A 23,359-nucleotide genomic window follows, 5' to 3' on the forward strand; every position below is an offset into this window, starting at 1 on the left:
ACATCCTCGGTTTACAGCGTCCTAGAAGGAAAGTGGAACTTTGTGACTGTTAGGAAGAGTTTCTCTGTGGCGAGTCCCAGAACTAGAGGTCGTTTTCGTTGACACTAAAGAACCCGTAATGTGGGTATGCTGCCTCCTGGATCCCTGCAAAATGAGATATTGCCCAGGATCTATACACATCTCCTGTACAATGACTGATAACACCTCTATATACAGTAGATAACACAGGATCCACCATTCACAATAGGTGATATCACAGCTCCCCTCCTCCTCCTGTACAATGACTGATAACACCTCTATATAACAGTAGATAACACAGGATCCACTATTCACAATAGGTGATGTCACAGCTCACCTCCTCCTCCTGTACAATGACTGATAACACCTCTATATACAGTAGATAACACAGGATCCACCATTCACAATAGGTGATGTCACACCTCACCTCCTCCTCCTCCTGTACAATGACTGATAACACCTCTATATACAGTAGATAACACAGGATCCACCATTCACAATAGGTGATGTCACACCTCACCTCCTCCTCCTCCTGTACAATGACTGATAACACCTCTATATACAGTAGATAACACAGGATCCACCATTCACAATAGGTGATGTCACAGCTCACCTCCTTCTCCTGTACAATGACTGATAACACCTCTATATACAGTAGATAACACAGGATCCACCATTCACAATAGGTGATGTCACAGCTCACCTCCTCCTCCTGTACAATGACCGATAACACCTCTATATACAGTAGATAACACAAGATCCACCATTCACAATAGGTGATATCACAGCTCACCTCCTCCTCCTGTACAATGACTGATAACTTCTCTATATACAGTAGATAACACAAGATCCACCATTCACAATAGGTGATGTCACAGCTCACCTTCTCCTCCTGTACAGTGACTGATAACACCTCTATACACAGTAGATAACACAGGATCCACCATTCACAATAGGTGATGTCACAGCTCACCTCCTCCTGTTCAATGACTGATAACACCTCTATATACAGTAGATAACACAGGATCCACCATTCACAATAGGTGATGTCACAGCTCACCTCCTCCTGTATAATGACTGATAACACCTCTATATACAGTAGATAACACAGGATCCACCATTCACAATAGGTGATGTCACAGCTCACCTCCTCCTATATAATGACTGATGACACCTCTATATACAGTAGATAACACAGGATCCACCATTCACAATAGGTGATGTTACAGCTCACCTCCTCCTCCTCCTGTACAATGACTGATAACACCTCTATATACAGTAGATAACACAGGATCCACCATTCACAATAGGTGATGTCACAGCTCACTTCCTCCTCCTCCTGTACAATGACTGATAACACCTCCTATATACAGTAGATAACACAGGATCCACCATTCACAATAGGTGATGTCACAGCTCACCTCTTCCTTCTGTACAAGGACCTTTGCCCAGAATACAGCATGCACAGATAACACTTCTCTACAAACAGCAGGGCCTGAGTCAGTCAGTTTGTCCAAGAGGATGTAGGAGTTGAGTATTAGGACTAGTGGCCAGTGTGAGAATTGCAAGAAGTTAGATTTTCACTTAAAAAGATTGATATGAAAGTTAAAAAAGTTATCAACATGTAAAACAAATACATAAACCACAAACACAGTGATTGAATAATAGGTTGCTTTCCGACCACACATTTTCTTTGATGAAATTTCATGTGATACAGAAGTTTTTCTCAGATTCATGTGTATTTTTGAAGAAAAAACTAATGGCGTGATATGGCGGCACATGCAGAATGTCAGGCCTGCAGAAGTGTAGTATGCAGGTGCAGTGACGGTGTTGTCGCCTATAAAGCGGCGGTGCACATGTGCCGCCATATGCAGGCGGCTTACACAGTGATTTCAGCTTCTGCTGAGTTTGATAAATACCGCAGCTCTGGAGTTTTCTGTCGTGTCGTATTGATCTTATTAGTCTTGATCAGGATTTATACATATCGCCCACGACCTCCATTTCTGTCTCGGTCCCTGCAATTTGTTACTGCAGATCGCTGGTCTAATAAATGAGATGAATTATTAACCCGGACTGACACCGGTTAGTGGGAAGACGTCGCATGTGAAGAATTCTCCCGAGGATTTGTTTTCTGGCTTTGTCTGAACTCATGTAAAATCCCATACATAATATATAAGTGCTATACGGCGTCTGATGAAGATATAAAGGAGACGTGTACAGTATGTGTCAGCATGTGACAAGTACTGTAGATGGCGGCACAGCAGGGAGGAGGTGCACTGATTTGGTTACAGAACTAAAGAAAGTGGGTTAATAGGAAAAAAAAACATTCTATAAGGAATTTATGCCTAAACAGCCTGTCACCTGCTAGATGGCTGTTGGTCCCACTGCTGCCATCACGGGATACTTGTGTCCCCCGCTCTTCCCTGGTTCTCCCCTCTCACTGCAGTCTGGAGGAGATAAATGGCTCTACACTTACCTGTAAGGCACTGAGGATACCCCAGGATAGCCATATGATGCATGACTCTCATATTTTTCTTTGAAGCCGCACGTCACCTCCTGTGCCTCCACCTCAAAACGTTTCTCCAATGCTCAAACTAGAGTCAACAAAAATGCTAATGCATGTCCTCATCATCTCCTCCTGAGACTACTAGAACATCCTCCTGCCTCCTCCAATCTATCTTCAATTCTATTGCCTGGGTAAATTACCTTTTTCGACATTACTCCTTTGCCTTTTCCCCTGTACCATCGCCCTGTCCTCTCCATACATCTCTGCCCTAATCTCCTGATACCTCCCCACATGTAATCTCCAGTCCATAACCTGTCCTCCCCATACATCTCTGTCCTAATCTCCTGATACCTCCCCACATGTAATCTCCAGTCCATAACCTGTCCTCTCCACACATCTCTGCCCTAATCTCCTGATACCTCCCCACATGTAATCTCCAGTCCATAACCTGTCCTCCCCATACATCTCTGCCCTAATCTCCTGATACCTCCCCACATGTAATCTCCAGTCCATAACCTGTCCTCTCCATACATCTCTGTCCTAATCTCCTGATACCTCCCCACATGTAATCTCCAGTCCATAACCTGCCCTCTCCTTACATCTCTGTCCTAATCTCCTGATACCTCCCCACATGTAATCTCCAGTCCATAACCTGTCCTCTCCATACATCTCTGCCCTAAACTACTGATACCTCCCCACATGTAATCTCCAGTCCATAACCTGTCCTCCCCATACATCTCTGCCCTAATCTACTGATACCTCCCCACATGTAATCTCCAGTCCATAACCTGTCCTCCCCATACATCTCTGCCCTAATCTCCTGATACCTCCCCACATGTAATCTCCAGTCCATAACCTGTCCTTTCCTTACATCTCTGTCCTAAACACCTGATATTTCCCCATATGTAATCTCTGGACCTCCTAAAACCCTGCTTACAATCGTCACGAATTTACTGTGACTGACAGGAGCCAGATAACCATAGCATATGATTTCTTGTACTCTCTGCACTAATTAGAAGCACTTCTTCATATTAAACAGTGGAGGTTTCTGCCAGCAGCACAGGGGTTAATCTGTTCAGTTTAGAGTCCCTTTAGCTTTTGTGTTTTGATGGTCTCAGCTGTTCAGTGTTGGCGACTCCCCTCTGGCAATCAGGCATTGCCAAAGTTAGTTCTATTCTGCCTGGTTGGAGCTGGAGGTCTTGGTCGTTTGTTGAGGCGTTTTGGAGTGTTTTTCAGGAGATTGTTGCTTGGTGATTTGTCTGTGTGCATATCCTCATCCTCTTCTATTTGTTTTTTCCTCCCTTTACTTCCCGGCGTTCCACTGTGTTGTTTGTGAGTGCATATTTTGTAGTATTGGTATTTTCATTTATCCTTGTACGTCTTCCCTTGTTAGTCTGGTTTGTGTCTTCATATACACAGCAACTCCCCACGTCCCTCTGTGCCGGAGGGGACAGGTAAGTTATGATTCAGGAGCTCAGTAAGGCACGTGGCCCTGGCTTCTTCACCATCAGAAATAATCTGAGGAGTAGGGATAGCTAGGTCGCCCCTAGCTTTAGGGATAGGGAAGGAACCCCTAGGCCCGGGATACCTTGCTACTGTGTCGTGACAATACCTCTGTGTCCTTCATCCGTCAGACTCTCACCCACTTCCTAAACCTTCAAAAGCAATGTGAAAACCCATTTCTTCCACCTCCAACACTCTTCTGCCCCCCAACCACCATATTTACAGCTTTAACCTTCACCTGCTGTCTCTCTCCCTCTTTCCTGGCCGATTATAAGCCCTGAGGTCCCCCTGATGCACCAATCTGTCACTGGTTATAGGGGCTGCCCTATATGGGCCATATATAACATTTTGACTGTAAATGCCATAAATGTCTGGTAGTTGCGGGTTGCACCCTGTTCACAAGCATAGCCATGGGAGCTCTGGTAATGGCGGAGCAGTTGCTGTAAAATCAGTAATAATATTTATCCATTAAAGTATGTTAGATTTTATAGAGGTTTTGGATTTTGCAGTGATTCTTGTCTGTTTAGTAGGGATATTGATGGGTGGGCAGATTGCAGGGTGCGGAGCCGGCTCCAGCGCAGGATTCTGCTCGGCAGGTGCCACAGATGAATATTTCAATTAAGTCTCCGTTCTCCTTCCTTTGAAGCCAACAATAGAAACATAACGCTGCTCAGATTAATTCTATTAGTTTATGGCTTCAAAAGAGTTAATCACAATTTTTCTTTAAATTAATTTTCCGGACGGGCCCAGCTGCTGGAATTAATGAGGTGTTTGGCCTTTTAAGCTGTTGAATAGGAAGATCCGTCCTATCAAGATAAGAGCATCTGGCTGCATGATCAGAAGCTGCCACCTGGTGATCTGTCACTGCATATAGGGGACATCTCATCTATTCCACATTTAGAAATGTGTCCAAACCTCCGGGAACTGAGACGTCCTGATATCTGATAAAGCCTTGTGTTAGGAGACTGCATGTCTCAATATTGGGCTGTTCCCGGTATACGGCAGGTCTTGTGGAGTGTTCCCGGTATACCGCAGGTCTTGTGGGGTGTTCCCGGTATATGGCTGGTCTTGTGGGATGTTTCTGGTATATTGCGGGTACTGTGGGGTGTTCCCAGTATATGGTAGGTCTTATGGGGTGTTCCCAATATACGGCGGGTCTTGTGGGGTGTTCCCGGTATTCGGCAGGTCTTGTGGGGTGTTCTTGGTATACGGCAGGTCTTGTGGCGTGTTCCCGGCATACGCCAGGTCTTGTGGGGTGTTCCCGGTATATGGCTTGTGTTATGGAGTGTTCCCGGTTTATGGCAGGTCTTGTGGGGTGTTCCCGGTATACGGCGGGTCTTGTGGTGTGTTCCCGGTATACGGCAGGTTTTTTTGGGTCTTCCCGGTATATGGTAGGTCTTGTGGGGTGTTACCGGTATACGGCAGGTCTTGTGGGTTGTTCCCGGTATACGGCAGGTCTTGTGGAGTGTTCCCGGTTTACAGCAGGTCTTGTGGAGTGTTCCCGGTGTACGGCAGGTCTTGTGGGGTGTTCCCTGTATACGGCAGGTCTTGTGGAGTGTTCCCGGTGTACGGCAGGTCTTGTGGGGTGTTCCCGGTATACGGCAGGTCTTGTGGAGTGTTCCCGGTTTACAGCAGGTCTTGTGGAGTGTTCTCGGTATACGGCAGGTCTTGTGGGGTGTTTCTGGTATACGGCAGGTCTTGTGGGGTGTTTCCGTCAGGTCTTGTGGGGTGTGTTCCGGTATACGGCAGGCCTTGTGGGGCATTCTCAGCATACGGCAGGTCTTGTAAGGCTGTTTCTGGTTACAGCACTCCTTTTGAGGTATTCCCGATATTCGGCAGGTCTTAGGTGGTCTCCCGGTGTCAGACCATGCAGTTTTGTGGAGGCAAGGACAATTATTAATAACCTGACTTTTCCCAAGTTAATGTTACAGGACACTTTCCCACCTCATCTTTCCTTATAATTACAGAAAAGTATTCATTGATAAGTGGGAAGTAGAATCACTGTCTGCATTAATCATGGTTTTCCCCATCTCCAGTTATGTCCCGAGTTTCTGCTTTTTCTTAAAGGCTCCTTACTTCCAATGCGTCTGTCTCACTAATACACTGCGTGCAGAATTATTAGGCAAGTTGTATTTTGATCACATGATCCTTTTTATACATGCTGTCCTACTCCAAGCTGTTCAGGCTTGAGAGCCAACTCTCATCAGGTATTGCACCTGTGCATTTGCTATTTCATTTGGGTCCGCTGCATCCTGCTTGTGCATTAGTATTGAGGCCTATTCAGACAGGTAAGCATCTCTGCCTGTTTTTGGTGTTTTTTCTTGGATTGTTCCTTTTTTGGTGTTTTTCATGTTAGTGTAGGACTGGCAATAAGTAAGGACCCTTGACGTGGGTTGCCAGCTTCCATATTATGGCCAGAATATCAACCAATACCTTACATATATTTATATGTTTTGTTTTTGCACGTATATCTTTTTGCAGGGTGCAGCTGGGCCCAATTGGTTCTGTACACTGTGGCCTCTGTTCACACGGGATGCATTTTGGCACTGGGCAGCCCGCCATAGGGCGTCATTAATAGGCTGGAGCCAGATGCCTGCATTCCCTGTGTGAACACGCCACATACAGTTTTTATCTTAGTGCACGGGTGCACCACACGGCCAAACCCTTATTGAAGGCTGGCTGTCTCATCAGGTATTGCACCTGTGCATTTGCTATTTCATTTGGGTCCGCTGCATCCTGCTTGTGCATTAGTATTGAGGCCTATTCAGACAGGTAAGCATCTCTGCCTGTTTTTGGTGTTTTTTCTTGAGAGCCAACTACCAATTAAGTAAATCAGGTGATTTGCATCTCTGTTATGAAGAGGGGTGTTGTCTAATGACATCAAAACCCTATATAAGGTGTGCATAATTATTAGGCAACTTCCTTTCCTTTGACAAAATGGGTCAGAAGAGAGATTTGACGGGCTCTGAAAAGTCCAAAATTGTGGGATGTCTTGCAGAGGGATGCAGCAGTCTTGAAATTGCCAAACTTTTGAAGCGTGATCACCGAACAATCAAGAGTTTCATGGCAAATAGCCAACAGGGTCGCAAAAAGCGTGTTGGGCAAAAAAGGCGCAAAATAACTGCCCATGAATTGAGGTAAATCACGCGTGAAGCTGCCAAGATGCCATTTGCCACCAGTTTTGCCATATTTCAGAGCTGTAGCGTTACTGGAGTAACAAAAAGCACAAGGTGTGCGATACTCAGGGACATGGCCAAGGTAAGGAAGGCTGAAAAACGACCACCTTTGTACAAGAAACATAAGATAAAACGTCAAGACTGGGCCAAGAAATATCTTAAAACTGACTTTCCAAAGGTTTTCTGGACTGATGAAATGAGTGACTCTTGATGGGCCAGATGGATGGGCCAGAGGCTGGATCAGTAAAGGGCAGAGAGCTCCACTCCGACTCAGACTCCAGCAAGGTGGAGGTGGGGTGCTGGTATGGGCTGGTATCAAAGATGAACTTGTGGGACCTTTTTAGGTTAAGGATGGAGTGAAGCTCAACTCCCAGACCTACTGCCAGTTTCTGGAAGACAACTTCTTCAAGCAGTGGTACAGGAAGAAGTCGGTATCATTCAAGAAAAACATGATTTTCATGCAGGACAATGCTCCATCACATGCCTCCAACTACTCCACAGCGTGGCTGGCCAGTAAAGGTCTCAAAGAAGAAAAAATAATGACAGGGCCCCCTTGTTCACCTGATCTGAACCCCATAGAGAACCTGTGGTCCCTCATAAAATGCGAGATCTACAGGGAGGGAAAACAGTACACCTCTCGGAACAGTGTCTGGAGGCTGTGGTGGCTGCTGCACGCAATGTTGGTCGTAAACAGATCAAGCAACTGACAGAATCTATGGATGGAAGCTGCTGAGTGTCATCATAAAGAAAGGTGGCTATATTGGTGACTAATTTTTTGGGGTTTGGTTTTTGCATGTCAGAAATGTTTATTTCTATATTTTGTGCCGTTATATTGGTTTACCTGGTGAAAATAAACAAGTGAGATGGGAATATATTTGGTTTTTATTAAGTTGCCTAATAATTCTGCACAGTAATAGTTACCTGCACAAACCGATATCCTCCTAAGATAGCCAAATCTAAAAAAAAACCCACTCCAACTTCCAAAAATATTAAGCTTTGATATGTATGAGTCTTTTGGGTTGATTGAGAACATGGTTGTTGATCAATAATAAAAATAATCCTCTAAAATCCAACTTGCCTAATAATTCTGCACAGTGTAGGTAAAATCCTTCTCACCAGTCAGGGTTACGTTTCACCCCGGCAGATGATCAGGGTCTCTGTATAAAGGATTAGACCCCACTAAGCCCACTCCCCCCTGGAGACTAATGCGATTGCACTGTCTGATGATTATGGATGAAGCTCGTCTGACAGCTGTAATTTCCCATAATTCAGTGGGGACCCATAAATGAACCATTTCTTGCAGCCTGAGACGTAAAAGCGCAGCCAGAAGTGGCTGCATACATCTTGCGTGTGTGATGTGGCCGGCCACGTGATCAGCGCGGGGTCACATATCCCCGTAATCCCTCCAGCCATTGCAGTGACGTATTCTCATACCAGGGAGGGCGTCTGAGCTGTAACCCTCCGATATGTTCGCTTTCAGCCTGGCGTCGCCAAGTCCTGTGCACAGCGTAAAATCCGAGGTCAACGGGCTCCAGTGCGAAGAGAAGGCCGAGATTACCATCATACAGTGCGAGGAGAGCATATCCGCGAAAGGTGAGGCTGCAAGCCACGCCCACTTCCTGGTAGGACACACCCATTGTCATTAAACCACACCCCTTATTAAGAGTGGTCAAAAAAGTGATGCATGCGCACCAGAATTTTCATCTGATCTCTGCCCAACTCTGTTATGCCGAGGTCAGGTCTACCTGTTCCCAAGGTGGTCCCTAAAGGGGGTCTGACGCCTCTCCTGATACCTCGGTTTCTATAGAACAATTGGCGCTTTCCCCCCTTAAAATTTAGCATAATCTTTACAATTCATTGTGCCGCCCCTCTGTTACTCCTCCTAGAAATACAGAAACATTATTAGCGGGGCGGTGCCAGTTGGGGGCGTGTCGCTACACACCCTGATACTGTCCAATCAGTGCTGAGTATGTAGAGACGCGCCTCTTTAACAATGTTGACACATAGTTATCATTTTATTCATACATTTCCAGGCGGAACAATAGAGGAATAGTACATGGAAAGGTTAGAAATAAAAGATGCTCCTAAATTTGTATTTTGTGAGGAGCCACATTTCTGCCTGAGCGCCGTGCTGTGCCGAGGGCAGCGTCTTCGGGGGCTGGAGTTATACAACATTGGCCTCCATTTTCAAGATATTTGCTTGCTGTCAGTGAATGAGAACAATCATTATTAGGTTTAGAGGCAGCAAACAAGTGGAGTACTGTATTTTTTTTTCACAATTCATTCTGCCGTCCCTCTGTTACTCCTCCTGGAAACGCATCAAAACTGATAGTGGGGCGGTGCCAGTTTTGGGCGTGTCCGTATACTATCCAATTAGGGCTAATTATGTTGGGACACACCCCTATCCCTCTGATAAGGTGAGTGATGACCCGGCTTGTAACATTTCCAGGAGGAATAATAGAGGAACACCACAATGCAGAATTCCCCAACCCCCCCCCCAAAAAAATGCTCCTGAATAGCAGACAATGTCAGGACTGGTGATATAATACCGCCATATCATGCCCCCATAGTACCGCATTGCTGATAATACTTTCTGCTTTGTCCTGATTTTTCTGCCCTCCACACATTGTGCTCTGCTTCTCACAGATGAAGCCCCCGTTCCTCCACCTGACTGTCAGCCCCCCAGCCCTGCTCTGTCCCCGGACACCTCCTGGGAGGACCATCTCCTGGAGCAGCAGGACCATTTGGAGAAAGAGATGGAGGAAGCCAAAAAAATGATATCCGGATTACAGGTGAGTCAGGGGTGGAAAAAAACCTAAACTTCTGCCCCCTGCAGTCAGTAATGTGTACTGCCATACACAAGATCCCTGCTAACTCTTTAGATGCAGCCACTTTGGGGATATTCTGCTCCTGCAGATCTGTGCACTTGGATTCTTTGTACGCGGCTTTATCACATTTATCAGATGCCGTTTTGGTAAATAACAGGTTTTTCACAATGTGGTCGGAATAGCAGCAGCAGGTGTGAGCAGAGGATGCCGCTGCCGGGTGTTAGGTCATTGTCATTCATGTGTCGGCTGTGGGTGGTAAGGAGTGCAGTGCGGCTGGATCATGGCGTACCTGCTAATTATAATACAGAGAGGACAGTAAGCGTCATGGCATCCGCCACATCTGTGGTGTGAAACCATAATTATCAGCTCACTATATGGGGCTTTTCTGTTATCTGCCCGTCTGTCATTCGCGTGCAGTGGGAGGAGAACGTTGGTCACACTGGGAAAATGGGTGATGGTGTTTTATGGGGACAAGCTGGGGTCACATGGCATGTATCTGCCCATAACCAGTGCTGATCAATGATGGGGGGTCACATGGCATGTATCTGCCCATAACGAGCACTGATCAATGATTGGGGTCACATGGCATGTATCTGCCCATAACAAGTGCTAATGAATGATTGGGGTCACACAGCATGTATCAGCCCATAACGAGCACCGATCAATGATTGGGGTCACACGGCATGTATCTGCCCATAACGAGCACTGATCAATGATTGGGGTCACATGGCATGTATCTGCCCATAACAAGTGCTAATCAATGATTGGGGGTCACACAGCATGTATCTGCCCATAATGAGCACTGATCAATGATTGGGGTCACACGGTGTGTATCGGCCCATAATGAACATCTATCAGGGATTGGTGTCACACAGCATAAAATACTAATATAATTCAGCAAGATGGGAGGAATTATAGTGCAGTACTGTGAAAACTGATCTGTAGGGAAATAAAGCACTTTGTAGTAAGCGACAGCAGCATAAAGGTCATTATACAACAGTACAGAGCAGTGTAGCTCTGAATCCTGCACTATTGTGAAATGAAACACTGGAAAGCAGCAGCATGGAGGTCATTATGCTACAGGACTAAGCAGTGTATTTGTGAATCCAGCTCTTGGATGAGATTAAACACTGCTCTAAAGCAACTCGGAGAACACTATGCAGCAGTACTGAGCAGTGTAGCTGTGAGACCAGCTCTGGAGTGAGATAAAACACTTAGTAGAAAGCTAAAATAGTGACCCACTCTTGTCCGTTGACTTGAATAGACAGATGTAATCTAATTCCTCAGTGACCTTGCAGTCCTTCTTGCCTTTGAGAAGTGGCTTATAAGTGGGGAAAGAATAATTTTACATAAATAAAGTGCCCCAGATTCTGTCATTATTGGGGCTAAACTTGAAAATAAAAAAGCGACACAATGTCATTACTTTTTTTTTTCTTCCGGACTCGGGTCACAGAAATGTCGTCCTATTTTCTCGTTCACAATGGAGCTCTTTATCTTCACCTCCATGGTCTCCAGTGACAGGCGGCTCCACGCCATTCTCCCCCCTTGGTTACAGTATCGTGTTTCCTATTCAGGCCTTACTGCTACATGGATCCCTTCCCGAAGACGAGCAGGAGAGCCTGTTCTGCCTGCGCGAGGACGGGGCGTGCCCGGAGGAACAGCTGGTGAGCCCGCACCTTTCCTTCCCACCTTGGTCGTATGCACCCGGTCACCGTGCTGCCGGACGCCACTGACGGAAACTCTCATTTCAGGTCATCATCAAAAGTCGCCTGGACCAAAGTATGAGTGAGAACCAGGCTGTGAAGGTGAGAGGCGGCTGTGCGTTCTGGGCGGGTGCCCTGCGCGGTCTTACCTCCGGGGTAGATGGGAACATTTTGGGGTTTTGGCCGACACCGCTCATTTTGCTAAATAATGTGCCGAAAAATGGGAAATAATTCCAATTGCAGTGAAATGGCTCCAAAAAAAGCAAAAAGTAATTCCTCCATGGTATGTTTTTATGTCGTTCCTTGTACAGTAAAAACGACCTAGAAACGTAATTGTGTCCCCATGTTCTGAGACTTATTATTTAACTTTTCGGTCGATGGGGCTGTGCGAGGGCTCGCTGTGTGCGGGGCGAGCACCCTATACCGTTGGTGCTATTTTGGGGTACATGCAACGTTTCGATCAATTTGTATTGTACTTTTTTTGGGAGGAGTTTTTTTGGCAAATGTAAAAAAGGGCAATGCCGACATTTTTATTAATTTTTGTTCCTTCGCAATACTTTGACCGTTATCGCCATGGCAATACCAAATATGCGTAATATTATTTTTCATCTTAATTTGTTTTTGGACGTGGAAATGAATAAATCAACATTTTAGGTTTTATTATTTTACTAGATGGTGGCCCGATTCTAACTTATCGGTTATTCTAGAATATGTAGGTAGTATATTATTATTATTATTTATTTCTATAGCACCATTGATTCCATGGTGCTGTACATGAGAAGGGGTTACATACAAGTTACAGATATCACTTACAGTAGACAAACTTACAATGACAGACTGATACAGAGGGGCGAGCACCCTGCCCTTGCGGGCTTACATTCTGATATATGGTATCTGGTATATAGCACAGGCTACGTACTATATTGCACAGTGTCGTAGTATATAACATAGCTACGTAGTATATAACAGAGCTACGTAGAATGTAACACAGCGTACGTAGTATATAGCAGAGCAACGTAGTATATAACACAGCCACGTAGTATATAACATAGCCACGTAGTGTATTGCACAGGTATGTAGTATATTGGTCAGCCACGTAGTATATAGCAGAGCCATGTAGTATATAACATAGCCACATAGTATATTGTAGAGCCACGTAGTATATTGCACAGGCACGTAGTATATTGCTCAGCCACGTAGTATATAACACAGTCACGTATTATATAACACAGCCACGTAGTGTATTGCACAGCTATGTAGTGTATTGCACAGATATGTAGTGTATTGCACAGCTATGTAGTATATTGGTCAGCGACGTAGTATATAGCAGAGCCACGTAGTATATAACATAGCCACGTAGTATATTGTAGAGCCACGTAGTATATTGCACAGGCACGTAGTATATTGCACAGCCATGTAGTATATAACACAGTCACGTAGTATGTAACACAGCCACGTAGTGTATTGCACAGCTATGTAGTATATTGGTCAGCGACGTAGTATATAGCAGAGCCACGTAGTATATAACATAGCCACGTAGTATATCGTAGAGGCACGTAGTATATAACACAGCCACGTAGTGTATTGCACAGCTATGTAGTGTATTGCACAGCTATGTAGTATATTGGTCAGCGACGTAGTATATTACATAGCCACATAGTATATTGTAGAGCCACGTAGTATATTGCACAGCCACGTAGTATATAACAGTCACGTAGTATGTAACACAGCCACGTAGTGTATTGCACAGCTACGTAGTGTATTGCACAGCTATGTAGTATATTGGTCAGCGACGTAGTATATAGCAGAGCCACGTAGTATATTGTAGAGGTACGTAGTATATAACAGAGCCACGTAGTATATTGCACAGTCGACGTAGTATATAACAGAACCGACACCGCCACATAGTATATTGCACAGCTACGTAGTATATAACACAGAGCACGTAGTATATTGCACAGCCACGTAGTATATTGGACAGTCACGTAATATATTGGACAGTCCCATTGTATATTGCACAGTCACGTTGTATATTGCCCAGCTACATAGTATATAGCACAGAGATGTAGTATATAACAGAGCCCACGCAGTATGTAACACAGCCCACGTAGTATATAGCAATGTGGGCACTATATGCGTGGTTAAAAAAGACTTAAAATAAAAAATAAACATATACTCACCTTCCGAAGGCCCCTTGAAGTCCTGGCGCCTGTGTGCGGTGCACGCGGCAGCTTCCGGTCCCAGGGTTGGTATGAGCGCAGGACCTGTGATGACGTTGCGGTCACATGACCGTGACGTCATGGCAGGTCCTTCTCGCATAGCATCCTTGGCACCGGAACCTGCCGCTTGCACTGCTGAGGCCAGCACGCGACGTCGGAAGGTGAGAATAACCTTTTATTTTTTATTATTATTATTTGTAACATTAGATCTTTTTACTATTGATGCTGCATACGCAGCATCAATAGTAAAAAGTTGGGGACACACAGGGTTAAGAGCTGCGTTAACTGAGTGCGTTATCCGCGGTATAACGCGGTCCGTTAACTCTGGCATTAACCTTGTGTGACCGGTGACTGGACGGGAGTATGGAGTGGGTGCCGGGCACTGACTGGACGGAAGTAGGGAGGGACTAATTCTCGGCCTGACTGTGCCCGTCGCTGATTGGTCACGGCAGCCAGGACAGGCAGCTGGCGAGACCAATCAGTGACGCAGGATTTCCGTTACAGACAGACAGAAGTACCCCTTAGACAATTATAAAGTAGATATTATTTATTTTTTACAATTTTTTTTTTCTTTTAAATTGTTTTTTATTAATTAATTTATTTTTATGTTGCCCCAGGGAAGATCTCTGGGACCCCCGTTAATCCTAAGAACGAGGGTCCCAAAGAAGCTTGTGTGAATGGAGCGCCAGTGAAAATGTCCAATCACTGCTCCATTCAGAGTAAGGGTGGTGGGGATGCATCGTTCACTGCGGGCCTTGGGACCCTATTTTTGGGATTAGTGGGGTCTTGGCATCATATATAAGTTGTTATGGGACAGTCCCTTTATTGCATGTAAAGGGGTCTCCTGGTGGTAATGTTGGGGGAGGATTTCCCGATCTTGGCCCTGTGTAAACAATTCTGCTGATCAAACGGCAAGCAAGAAAATGCATAAAACCGGGACATGAGCTGCTGACAATTATACAAGTGCAGGGGGATGAGCTGCCGACAATCATACAAGTGCAGGGGGATGAGCTGCCGACAATCATACAAGTAGAGGGGGATGAGCTGCCGATAATCATAAAAGTGCGGGGGGATGAGCTGCTGACAATCATACAAGTGCAGGGGCGAAGAGCTGCCGACAATCATACAAATGCGGGGGGGGGGGGGGATGAGCTGCCAACAATCATACAAGTGCGGGGGGATGAGCTGCTGACAATCATACAAGTGCAGGGGGGATGAGCTGTCGACAATCATACAAGTGTGGGGGGATGAGCTGCTGACAATCATTCAAGTGCAGGGGGATGAGCTGGCGACAATCATACAAGTGCAGGGGGATGAGCTGCCGACAATCATACAAGTGCAGGGGCGATGAGCTGCTGACAATCATACAAGTGCAGGGGGATGAGATGCTGACAATCATACAAGTGCGGGGGGATGAGCTGCTGACAATCATACAAGTGCAGGGGGATGAGGATCTGCAGACCTTATTTCACACAGTTGATTGTTAAAACCTCTTTTAATTGGGATGTCCAGGATTGGAAAAGAGAATGGTGCTTAGCTGCAATACCAGTCACGGCCTGTAGCTAAGAGTGGTGCTCTTTCCCGAAATAAAAAGAGTCTCTTTTTGTAATCCCAGACATGGTCGGGCTGAAAGCTGACGTTAGTAAGTCTCACCCGTAAAATGTTCTCATTGCAGAAGGAACTTCAGAGCTGCAAGCAGGAAAATCGCAACCTGCAAGCGATAAAGGTGAGGAGGGTAACGGGGGTGTCATGGAGGTGAGGAGGGTAACGGGGGGTGTCATGGAGGTGAGGAGGGTAACGGGGGTGTCATGGAGGTGAGGAGGGTAACGGGGGTGTCATGGAGGTGAGGAGGGTAGCGGGGGGTGTCATGGAGGTGAGGAGGGTAACGGGGGTGTCATGGAGGTGAGGAGGGTAGCGGGGGTGTCATGGAGGTGAGGAGGGTAACGGGGGTGTCATGGAGGTGAGGAGGGTAACGGGGGTGTCACGGAGGTGAGGAGGGTAACGGTGTCACGGAGGTGAGGAAGGTAACGGGGGTGTCACGGAGGTGAGGAAGGTAACGGGGGTGTCACAGAGGTGAGGAGGGTAACGGGGGTGTCACAGAGGTGAGGAGAGTAAGGGGGGTGTCACGGAGGTGAGGAGGGTAATGGGGTGTCATAGAGGTGAGGAGGGTAACGGGGGTGTTATGGAGGTGAGGAGGGTAACGGGGGTGTCAGAGGTGAGGAGGGTAACGGGGGTGTCTTGGAGGTGAGGATGGTGTCGGGGGTGTCATGGAGGTGAGGAGGGTGTCGGGGGTGTCATGGAGGTGAGGAGGGTGTCATGGAGGTGAGGAGTGTGTCGGGGTGTCATGGAGGCAGCAGAGAATATCCTGTCTCTTGCGCTGTCTGGGAAGATTCGGGAGCCTCCGTACACATTAGATGCTTTATATCTGGGTGTCAGGGCATCTTCTGAGCGCAGAGGCCACATGTGCTGGGACCACGGCCATTGCAGGACCTTCCACCCATCTGGTAGCCTCCACTTATCCGGCTGCCCGTCTTCTCCTGCACAGGCCGCACTGTGTAACATCCCTCGTCTTCCCCCTTTCCATACAAAGTGGTGGAAAGATGTGGGATCGCTCTGTGCAATGCTTGGGGCAAAATTTTCAGGAAATCCGCATGCACCTCCGTGCTGCCGAGGACCCGAAATGGGTGAAATCCATGCAGAAAATCAGCATAAATCAACAGGTGGAAACATACTGCAAAGAACATTAATCTTTATTGATGGAGCGCCGACATATCGCGCATTGCTCCAGATTTTGCCGTCGGCCACTTGGCAGGCATTTCTGTCCCATGTGAACGATCCCTTAGCGTCTCCTCCTCCCCACAGGACGCGCTGCAGCAGAGGATGGCGCAGCAAGAGGACAGCGTGCTGCAGCTGAAGCAGGAATTACTGAGGACCAACATGGACAAGGACGAGCTGCACAATCAGAGCGTGAGTAGCCCGAACCTGGGGGTCTCTAGAAGCTCTGCTTTCTCCGGGGATAGCGATTGCCAGTGGATTCAGGAGTGGCACTGAAATGTCACCAAACCATCCGGTGACCAAGTGATCCACCATAGACCTGAGCACAGGGTGCGAGAGCCTAAGAGGCGGCTACAGACTTGGGGCAAATAGTAGCCAGAATTTCAAAATAACGTAACTATCACAGTGCAAAGGAAAAGTGAAGGGATGGCCTATCGCCAGTATTAGCCCCACTGCTAGAATTTTCCCAAAAAATCCTTAATTGGCTGCTACGGGCAACACTTTGGCTTTTTGCTTGATCTAATTTTGATAAATGCACTATAGTCAGTCCCAATTTCCATGCTCTGCCTCTTGCCTTCCATTTTTTTTTTTAGTTGTTACTTCCCCTTTAATAGCATTCTGCAGGCACAATAGGTACTGGAACGTATTCCAGTCTGCATCACATTTGCTGGATTTATCTTTGGTTTGCTGGAACAAATGTCTGCAATCACAGGAGGCACTGAAGGGAAACCCCAGTCTTTTTGGGAAGTTTTGTAAAAACAGAATTGATTTGGCTAAGACTTTTTACAATGTCTTTTATTTTATTTTTTTTAGGTGGATTTACAAAGGAAATTGGAAGAAAGAAACCAGTATATTGCAGAATATAAAGTACGGCTTTATTTTTATACGAGTTGTGTGAATGGATAAAGTCATACACAGTGATGCTTGGAGGAAAATCGGACTATCGAGAGCGATCGGGAGGGATGGCATTGGCAGGGGATCAGTCCATTGTTACCTGTGCATGGGAGGTTACACGCGCTGCCTGGGAAACACGGAGTAAATGGCGAAACCTCTTCTCTCCTGCAGAAAGAAATCACAGAAAAGGATTGGCTCATACAGCAAATGCAAGGAAAACTGGACGAGGTGCATCGAAAAGTTTCTGAAGTCAATCATCAAAAGGTAGGAGTGCGGCCGAGCCAGCGGGACGCACCAGTATTAACCCCGCATGCACATAGGAGGAAGCTCAGCCGAGCCTGCAGGATCCGTCAGTATTAACCCCGCATGCACATAGGAGGAAGCTCGGCCGAGCCTGCAGGATCCGTCAGTATTAACCCCGCATGCACATAGGAGGAAGCTCAGCCGAGCCTGCAGGATCCGTCAGTATTAACCCCGCATGCACATAGGAGGAAGCTCGGCCGAGCCTGCAGGATCCGTCAGTATTAACCCCGCATGCACATAGGAGGAAGCTCGGCCGAGCCTGCAGGATCCATCAGTATTAACCCCGCATGCACATAGGTGGAAGCTCGGCCGAGCCTGCAGGATCCATCAGTATTAACCCCGCATGCACATAGGTGCAAGCTCGGCCGAGCCTGCAGGATCCGTCAGTATTAACCCCGCATGTACATGGGAGGAAGCTCGGCAGAGCCTGCTGATTTCAGGGAGCCAGGCGGAACGTCCACGCACAGCCACCATGCTCCGAGCTGGGCCACCTCCGCGGTGTCGGGGCGCTTCAGGCAGTAGATTGATGCGGGTGCTGAAGTCAAACCCTAAAGATGGGTCATCAGTAGTGAAGTCCTAGAAAGATGTTTCCGTGGTTTCCTGATATATGTCTTTTTCATGCAGAACGATCTCCAGAAAGAGTTAGAAAACAGGAAGGTTCTTCTCCAGCAGTTCCTGAGCAGGGAGGAGGAGGACCAGGTAATCTACTTGTCAATCAGACCGGTCCGCGTGACTCTGGAAAGAGGATTTATAACTTCACTGCAGAGTCAGCGGGAGATCGGGGGTCAGAGTCTGCGGGAGATCGTGCGTCTGTAGGAGCCGGCGGTCAGAGGTGGCCGCACTCCCCATAGAGAAGGCAGCGCTGGTTGGTGACCTCTATGCCTTCCTGATACACAGAGCTGACCGAGTGCCGCACAATAAGTCCTCACCCCCGTCCTAGTGATCCTGTGATTGCTGGGTCTCAGCACTCGGATCAGCCCTACTGTGAATTTCCTATGTAATCGGGTCTAATGTACCGGCCCCAGTTACAGGGGAGTCAGTGAGAAATAGAAATACTGGAATCGTAAAGTCTTCATCTGGGCAGAATGTGTCCATTAGGTCAGTCGCCCCCTTCTCCATTAGGTCAGTCGCCCCCTCCTCCATTAGGTCAGTCGCCCCCTCCTCCATTAGGTCAGTCGCCCCCTCCTCCATTAGGTCAGTCGCCCCCCCCCTCCATTAGGTCAGTCGCCCCCTCCTCCATTAGGTCAGTCGCCCCCTCCTCCATTAGGTCAGTCGCCCCCCTCCTCTATTAGGTCAATCGCCCCCCTCCTCCATTAGGTCAGTCGCCCCCTCCTCCATTAGGTCAGTCGCCCCCTCCTCCATTAGGTCAGTCGCCCCCTCCTCCATTAGGTCAGTCGCCCCCTCCTCCATTAGGTCAGTCGCCCCCTCCTCCATTAGGTCAGTCGCCCCCTCCTCCATTAGGTCAGTCGCCCCCTCCTCCATTAGGTCAGTCGCCCCCTCCTCCATTAGGTCAGTCGCCCCCTCCTCCATTAGGTCAGTCGCCCCCCTGCTCCATTAGGTCAGTCGCCCCCCTCCTCCATTAGGTCAGTCGCCCCCTCCTCCATTAGGTCAGTCGCCCCCCTCCTCCATTAGGTCAGTCGCCCCCTCCTCCATTAGGTCAGTCGCCCCCTCCTCCATTAGGTCAGTCGCCCCCTCCTCCATTAGGTCAGTCGTCCCCTCCTCCATTAGGTCAGTCGTCCCCTCCTCCATTAGGTAATTTGCCCCCTTTTCCATTAGGTCAGTCGCCCCCCTCCTCCATTAGGTAATTTGTCCCCTTTTCCATTAGGTCAGTCGCCCCCTCCTCCATTAGGTCATTTGCCCCCTTTTCCATTAGGTCAGTCGCCCCCTCCTCCATTAGGTCATTTGCCCCCTCCTCCATTAGGTCAGTCACCCCCGCCTTCCTTTACTTTCTATATTTCTTCATCTTGTGGTTTCGGTGTTCCCAGGTCAGCAGTTACATCAGTCGCCCGTCACAGACTAACGGATTCCTGCAGACGTCCGGGAAAGCTCCTACACGAGACCCTGCGCCCCGTACGGTGGGTATATCTGGCCCATGGTGATCAGAAGTAATTATGGCAAAACTGCCTCATGTAGATATACTGTCAGTCCATAGTCTCCAATCTGTGGCTCTCCACATGTTTGAAAACTACAACTCCCAGCATGCCGTGCAGCCGCAGTTTAGAGACCAGACCTTGTACTGGACAATAGTGTCCCCTGCTGGTCATGATGGTGAATTACGCTGACCTGATCTGTCATATTGAAGTCCGGACTGGTCAGATTGTGGTATTGGTGGAATCTGAGCCTTACAAACTACAGTGGTATGTAAAAGTTTGGGCATACCTGGTCAAAATTACCGTTATGGCCACAAAGTTCTATTTTAACTTGTTTCCAAAATATACCAGGCTTGTTTAGATGATATTTTTCATACTTCTGACCCTGAATTTTATGGTAAGGACACAGGAGAGGTTTTCTTCTGATGACTCTTCCATGAGGCCGTATTGTGCAGGTGTCTCTGAACAGTAGAACAATGTACCACAACTCCAGAGTCTGCTAAATCTCTCTGAAGGTATTTTGCCCTCAAGCGGGGGTTCTGATTTGCCTCTCTAGCAATCCTATGAGCAGCTCTCACTGACATTTTGCTTAGTCTTCCAGATCTTATCTTGACCTCCAATGTTCCTATGTACTGCCATTTCTTAATTATGTTTTGAACTGAGGAAAGGACAACAAGAAAACTCTTTGCCATCTTCTTATAGCCTTCTGCTTTATGGGCCTCCACCTTTCTCAGAATGCTAGGTAGCTGCTCAGTAGAACCAATGGCTGCTGGTTTTTGACACAAGGTTAGAGAAGGCCGGGTTTTTATAAAGCTGGGAAGTTTGTATCACCTGGCCTTTCCTAACAATGATAGTGAACAAGCCATAACCCTAACAGGCTAGTTAAGGTCTGAAACCTCGGTCAAAGTTATCTGACCACACAAATCTTACATTTCATTTTCAACTTGCTTAACAGTTCACAATAACAGTAATTTTGACCAGGGGTGCCCAAACTTTTATATGCCACATTATATACACAGAGATCTAATCCAGTGCCTTCTCTTTAGGCTAATGATCTGCAGTTGGTCCGCGATGCTCTGCGCAGTCTAAGAAATAGCTTCAGTGGTCATGACCCCCAACATCACACCATAGACAGCCTGGAGCAGGGGATAGCAAGCCTGATGGACAGACTGCACGCCATCGAGAACCAGAGGAGGCAGGACAGGAAGGTAAGAGCCGTGTAACGTACGTCCATGGTGCTCAGGCAGGGAGTGAAAGAAAGTATTCACAATACACATATACATATACACACACATATACACACATACACATACATAGACACACACACATATACATACACACACATATACACATATATACACGTACCGTACATAAACACACATATACATACACATATACACATATATACATACACATACATATACACACACATTACATACAGATTTTTATTATGCTGCCAAGGGCAATGACTTACACCTTAAAATACACATAACAGCAGCTACAGAACCTCTTGGAGGAAAAATAGGGAAAATTCCTGTTGAGAATCACAAATGTCTGTTGATTATTAATTCTTCTCCAAGATGTTCTGCAGCAGCTTGGCTGGGGTTCTGATTTTGCTCTTTTGAAAATTATTCTAATGTTTTGTGTTATCTCTCCCATATTTAGGCACGAGGACGACTGTCTGGAAATAAAGAGATAAATGATTACAGAGACTCGTGGCCTCCAAATGCCAGTAAGCCGCCCTGGAAGGAGACGTGGTGTGAATGCGGCTCTATGTGTGAGGGCGGCCGTCTGCAGAGTAATGGGGGAGGATGGAGGTGACATTAGTTATTAGTTTATGTCCCCCTGGAGATTTGTGTGATGAGTATATATATGTGGAGAAGTTCTCTCCGCTCTTATCACATAGTCCAGTGGTGGCGGCTTTACACCACTCCATCCGAGGCTCAGCATTGTGCTTGGTGATGTACAGCAGTATGCAGCTCATCAGCCATGAAGCTCCCAGCGGGGGCGCAGTGTTTGTGCTGATGTTATACCCGAGGAGTTCTGGACTCTGCAGTTATGGGGTCAGCAGAGCGTTGGTGACTTTTCTGTCTTCAGCACACGGCCCCCACTCTGTAATGTTACAGGGTCTCCACTTTGTGGCTGAGTTGCTGCGGTTTCTTCCATTTCTCAATAATAATCACTCACAGGTGATAGGGGAAAGAAATGTCATGAATGGATTTGTTACCCCGGTGTCTCCTATTACAGGACCGCGCTGGTATCAGTGAACTCCGCACCACCGACTGGTCTGTCACATGGTAGTAAAGGCAGGGTTATACAACGGGGGCAATGGGGCTGGAGGTTATACACCGGGGGCAATGGGGCTGGAGGTTATACATGGGAGCAATGAAGCCGGAAGTTATACACCGGTCGGGTGAGGGGGTCGGAGGTTATACACCGGGGGTGAGGGGGTCGGAGGTTATACACTGGGGGTGAGGGGGTCGGAGGTTATATACTGGGGTTAATGAGGCTGGAGGAAAAAGCAGAGTTCAGTGATTAAGACTGGTGCCGTATACTTCTCTCCGTATCTTGTACACATACAATAATTTCCAACGTTCTCTTTCTTTCCAGAGATGCCGCATTCTCAGAGTGCCCCGGTTATGGGAAGCAGTAATTCCTGCACCAAAGTGCTGTACTTTACAGATCGCTCGCTGACACCCTTCATGGTTAACATACCAAAGAGGTAAATGCTTCCTGCCCTGTGAGTTACCAGTGGGCTTCACCTGCAGATCCCCCATTACCACTAGCAGACACTGTGCGGTAGACGAGTGCCGCCATGGTCCGCACTACACTATTATATCCTATAATCAGCTGACAGTCATTTATATATGTTGCATTTTTAATACAATGATTTGGCAGCGGTGATTGTGATCCGTGCAGAACGCCGGCACTACAGCAATGGTGCCCGCTCCGGAGACTAATGGCGGATTATGTGTCCCCAGGTTAGGAGAGGTGACGCTGAGGGATTTCAAGGTCGCCATTGACAGAGAAGGAAACCACAGATATCACTTCAAAGCTCTGGATCCTGAATTTGGAACAGTCAAAGAAGAAGTAAGTTGTGAGCAGCGAGGGTCTGGCGGTCAGACCCACACGGACCCTATAGTGGTGCTGCACCCGTGTGACATGGCATCCATTGTTATTACTACGGTGGCCATTCAGCCCTTATACAAAGCGCCAGATTTCTCGCAGATGTCACATTTATACCAACTTCCTCTTATTTTCGGCACATAGACCCTGTCGGTTGCATAAGGGCTAATGCGTATAGGTGTGTGCCCCTCCTGCCCCGCATACCCTTCCGAGCTCAG

At 47.2% G+C, this 23,359-nt stretch overlaps 1 protein-coding gene across 4 annotated transcripts in view; it reads left to right on the plus strand.

The window, feature by feature from the left end:
• DIXDC1 (DIX domain containing 1) overlaps positions 1-23,359 on the plus strand; it is a 93,614-nt gene that overhangs the window by 63,122 nt on the left and 7,133 nt on the right. For all 4 annotated transcript variants that reach the window (XM_077249759.1, XM_077249758.1, XM_077249756.1 and 1 more), the window contains 14 exons: positions 8,684-8,796; positions 9,850-9,995; positions 11,606-11,695; positions 11,783-11,836; positions 15,629-15,679; positions 16,816-16,920; positions 17,542-17,595; positions 17,794-17,886; positions 18,550-18,624; positions 19,911-20,000; positions 21,062-21,223; positions 21,681-21,747; positions 22,626-22,737; positions 22,997-23,105. In XM_077249759.1, the coding sequence (XP_077105874.1) occupies positions 8,684-8,796; positions 9,850-9,995; positions 11,606-11,695; positions 11,783-11,836; positions 15,629-15,679; positions 16,816-16,920; positions 17,542-17,595; positions 17,794-17,886; positions 18,550-18,624; positions 19,911-20,000; positions 21,062-21,223; positions 21,681-21,747; positions 22,626-22,737; positions 22,997-23,105 (1,321 nt within the window). The remainder of the gene's footprint in view (positions 1-8,683; positions 8,797-9,849; positions 9,996-11,605; positions 11,696-11,782; positions 11,837-15,628; positions 15,680-16,815; positions 16,921-17,541; positions 17,596-17,793; positions 17,887-18,549; positions 18,625-19,910; positions 20,001-21,061; positions 21,224-21,680; positions 21,748-22,625; positions 22,738-22,996; positions 23,106-23,359) is intronic.

This window comes from Ranitomeya variabilis, chromosome 4 (assembly GCF_051348905.1).
Source record: "Ranitomeya variabilis isolate aRanVar5 chromosome 4, aRanVar5.hap1, whole genome shotgun sequence".
In the NCBI taxonomy this organism is placed as follows: Eukaryota; Metazoa; Chordata; class Amphibia; order Anura; family Dendrobatidae; genus Ranitomeya; species Ranitomeya variabilis.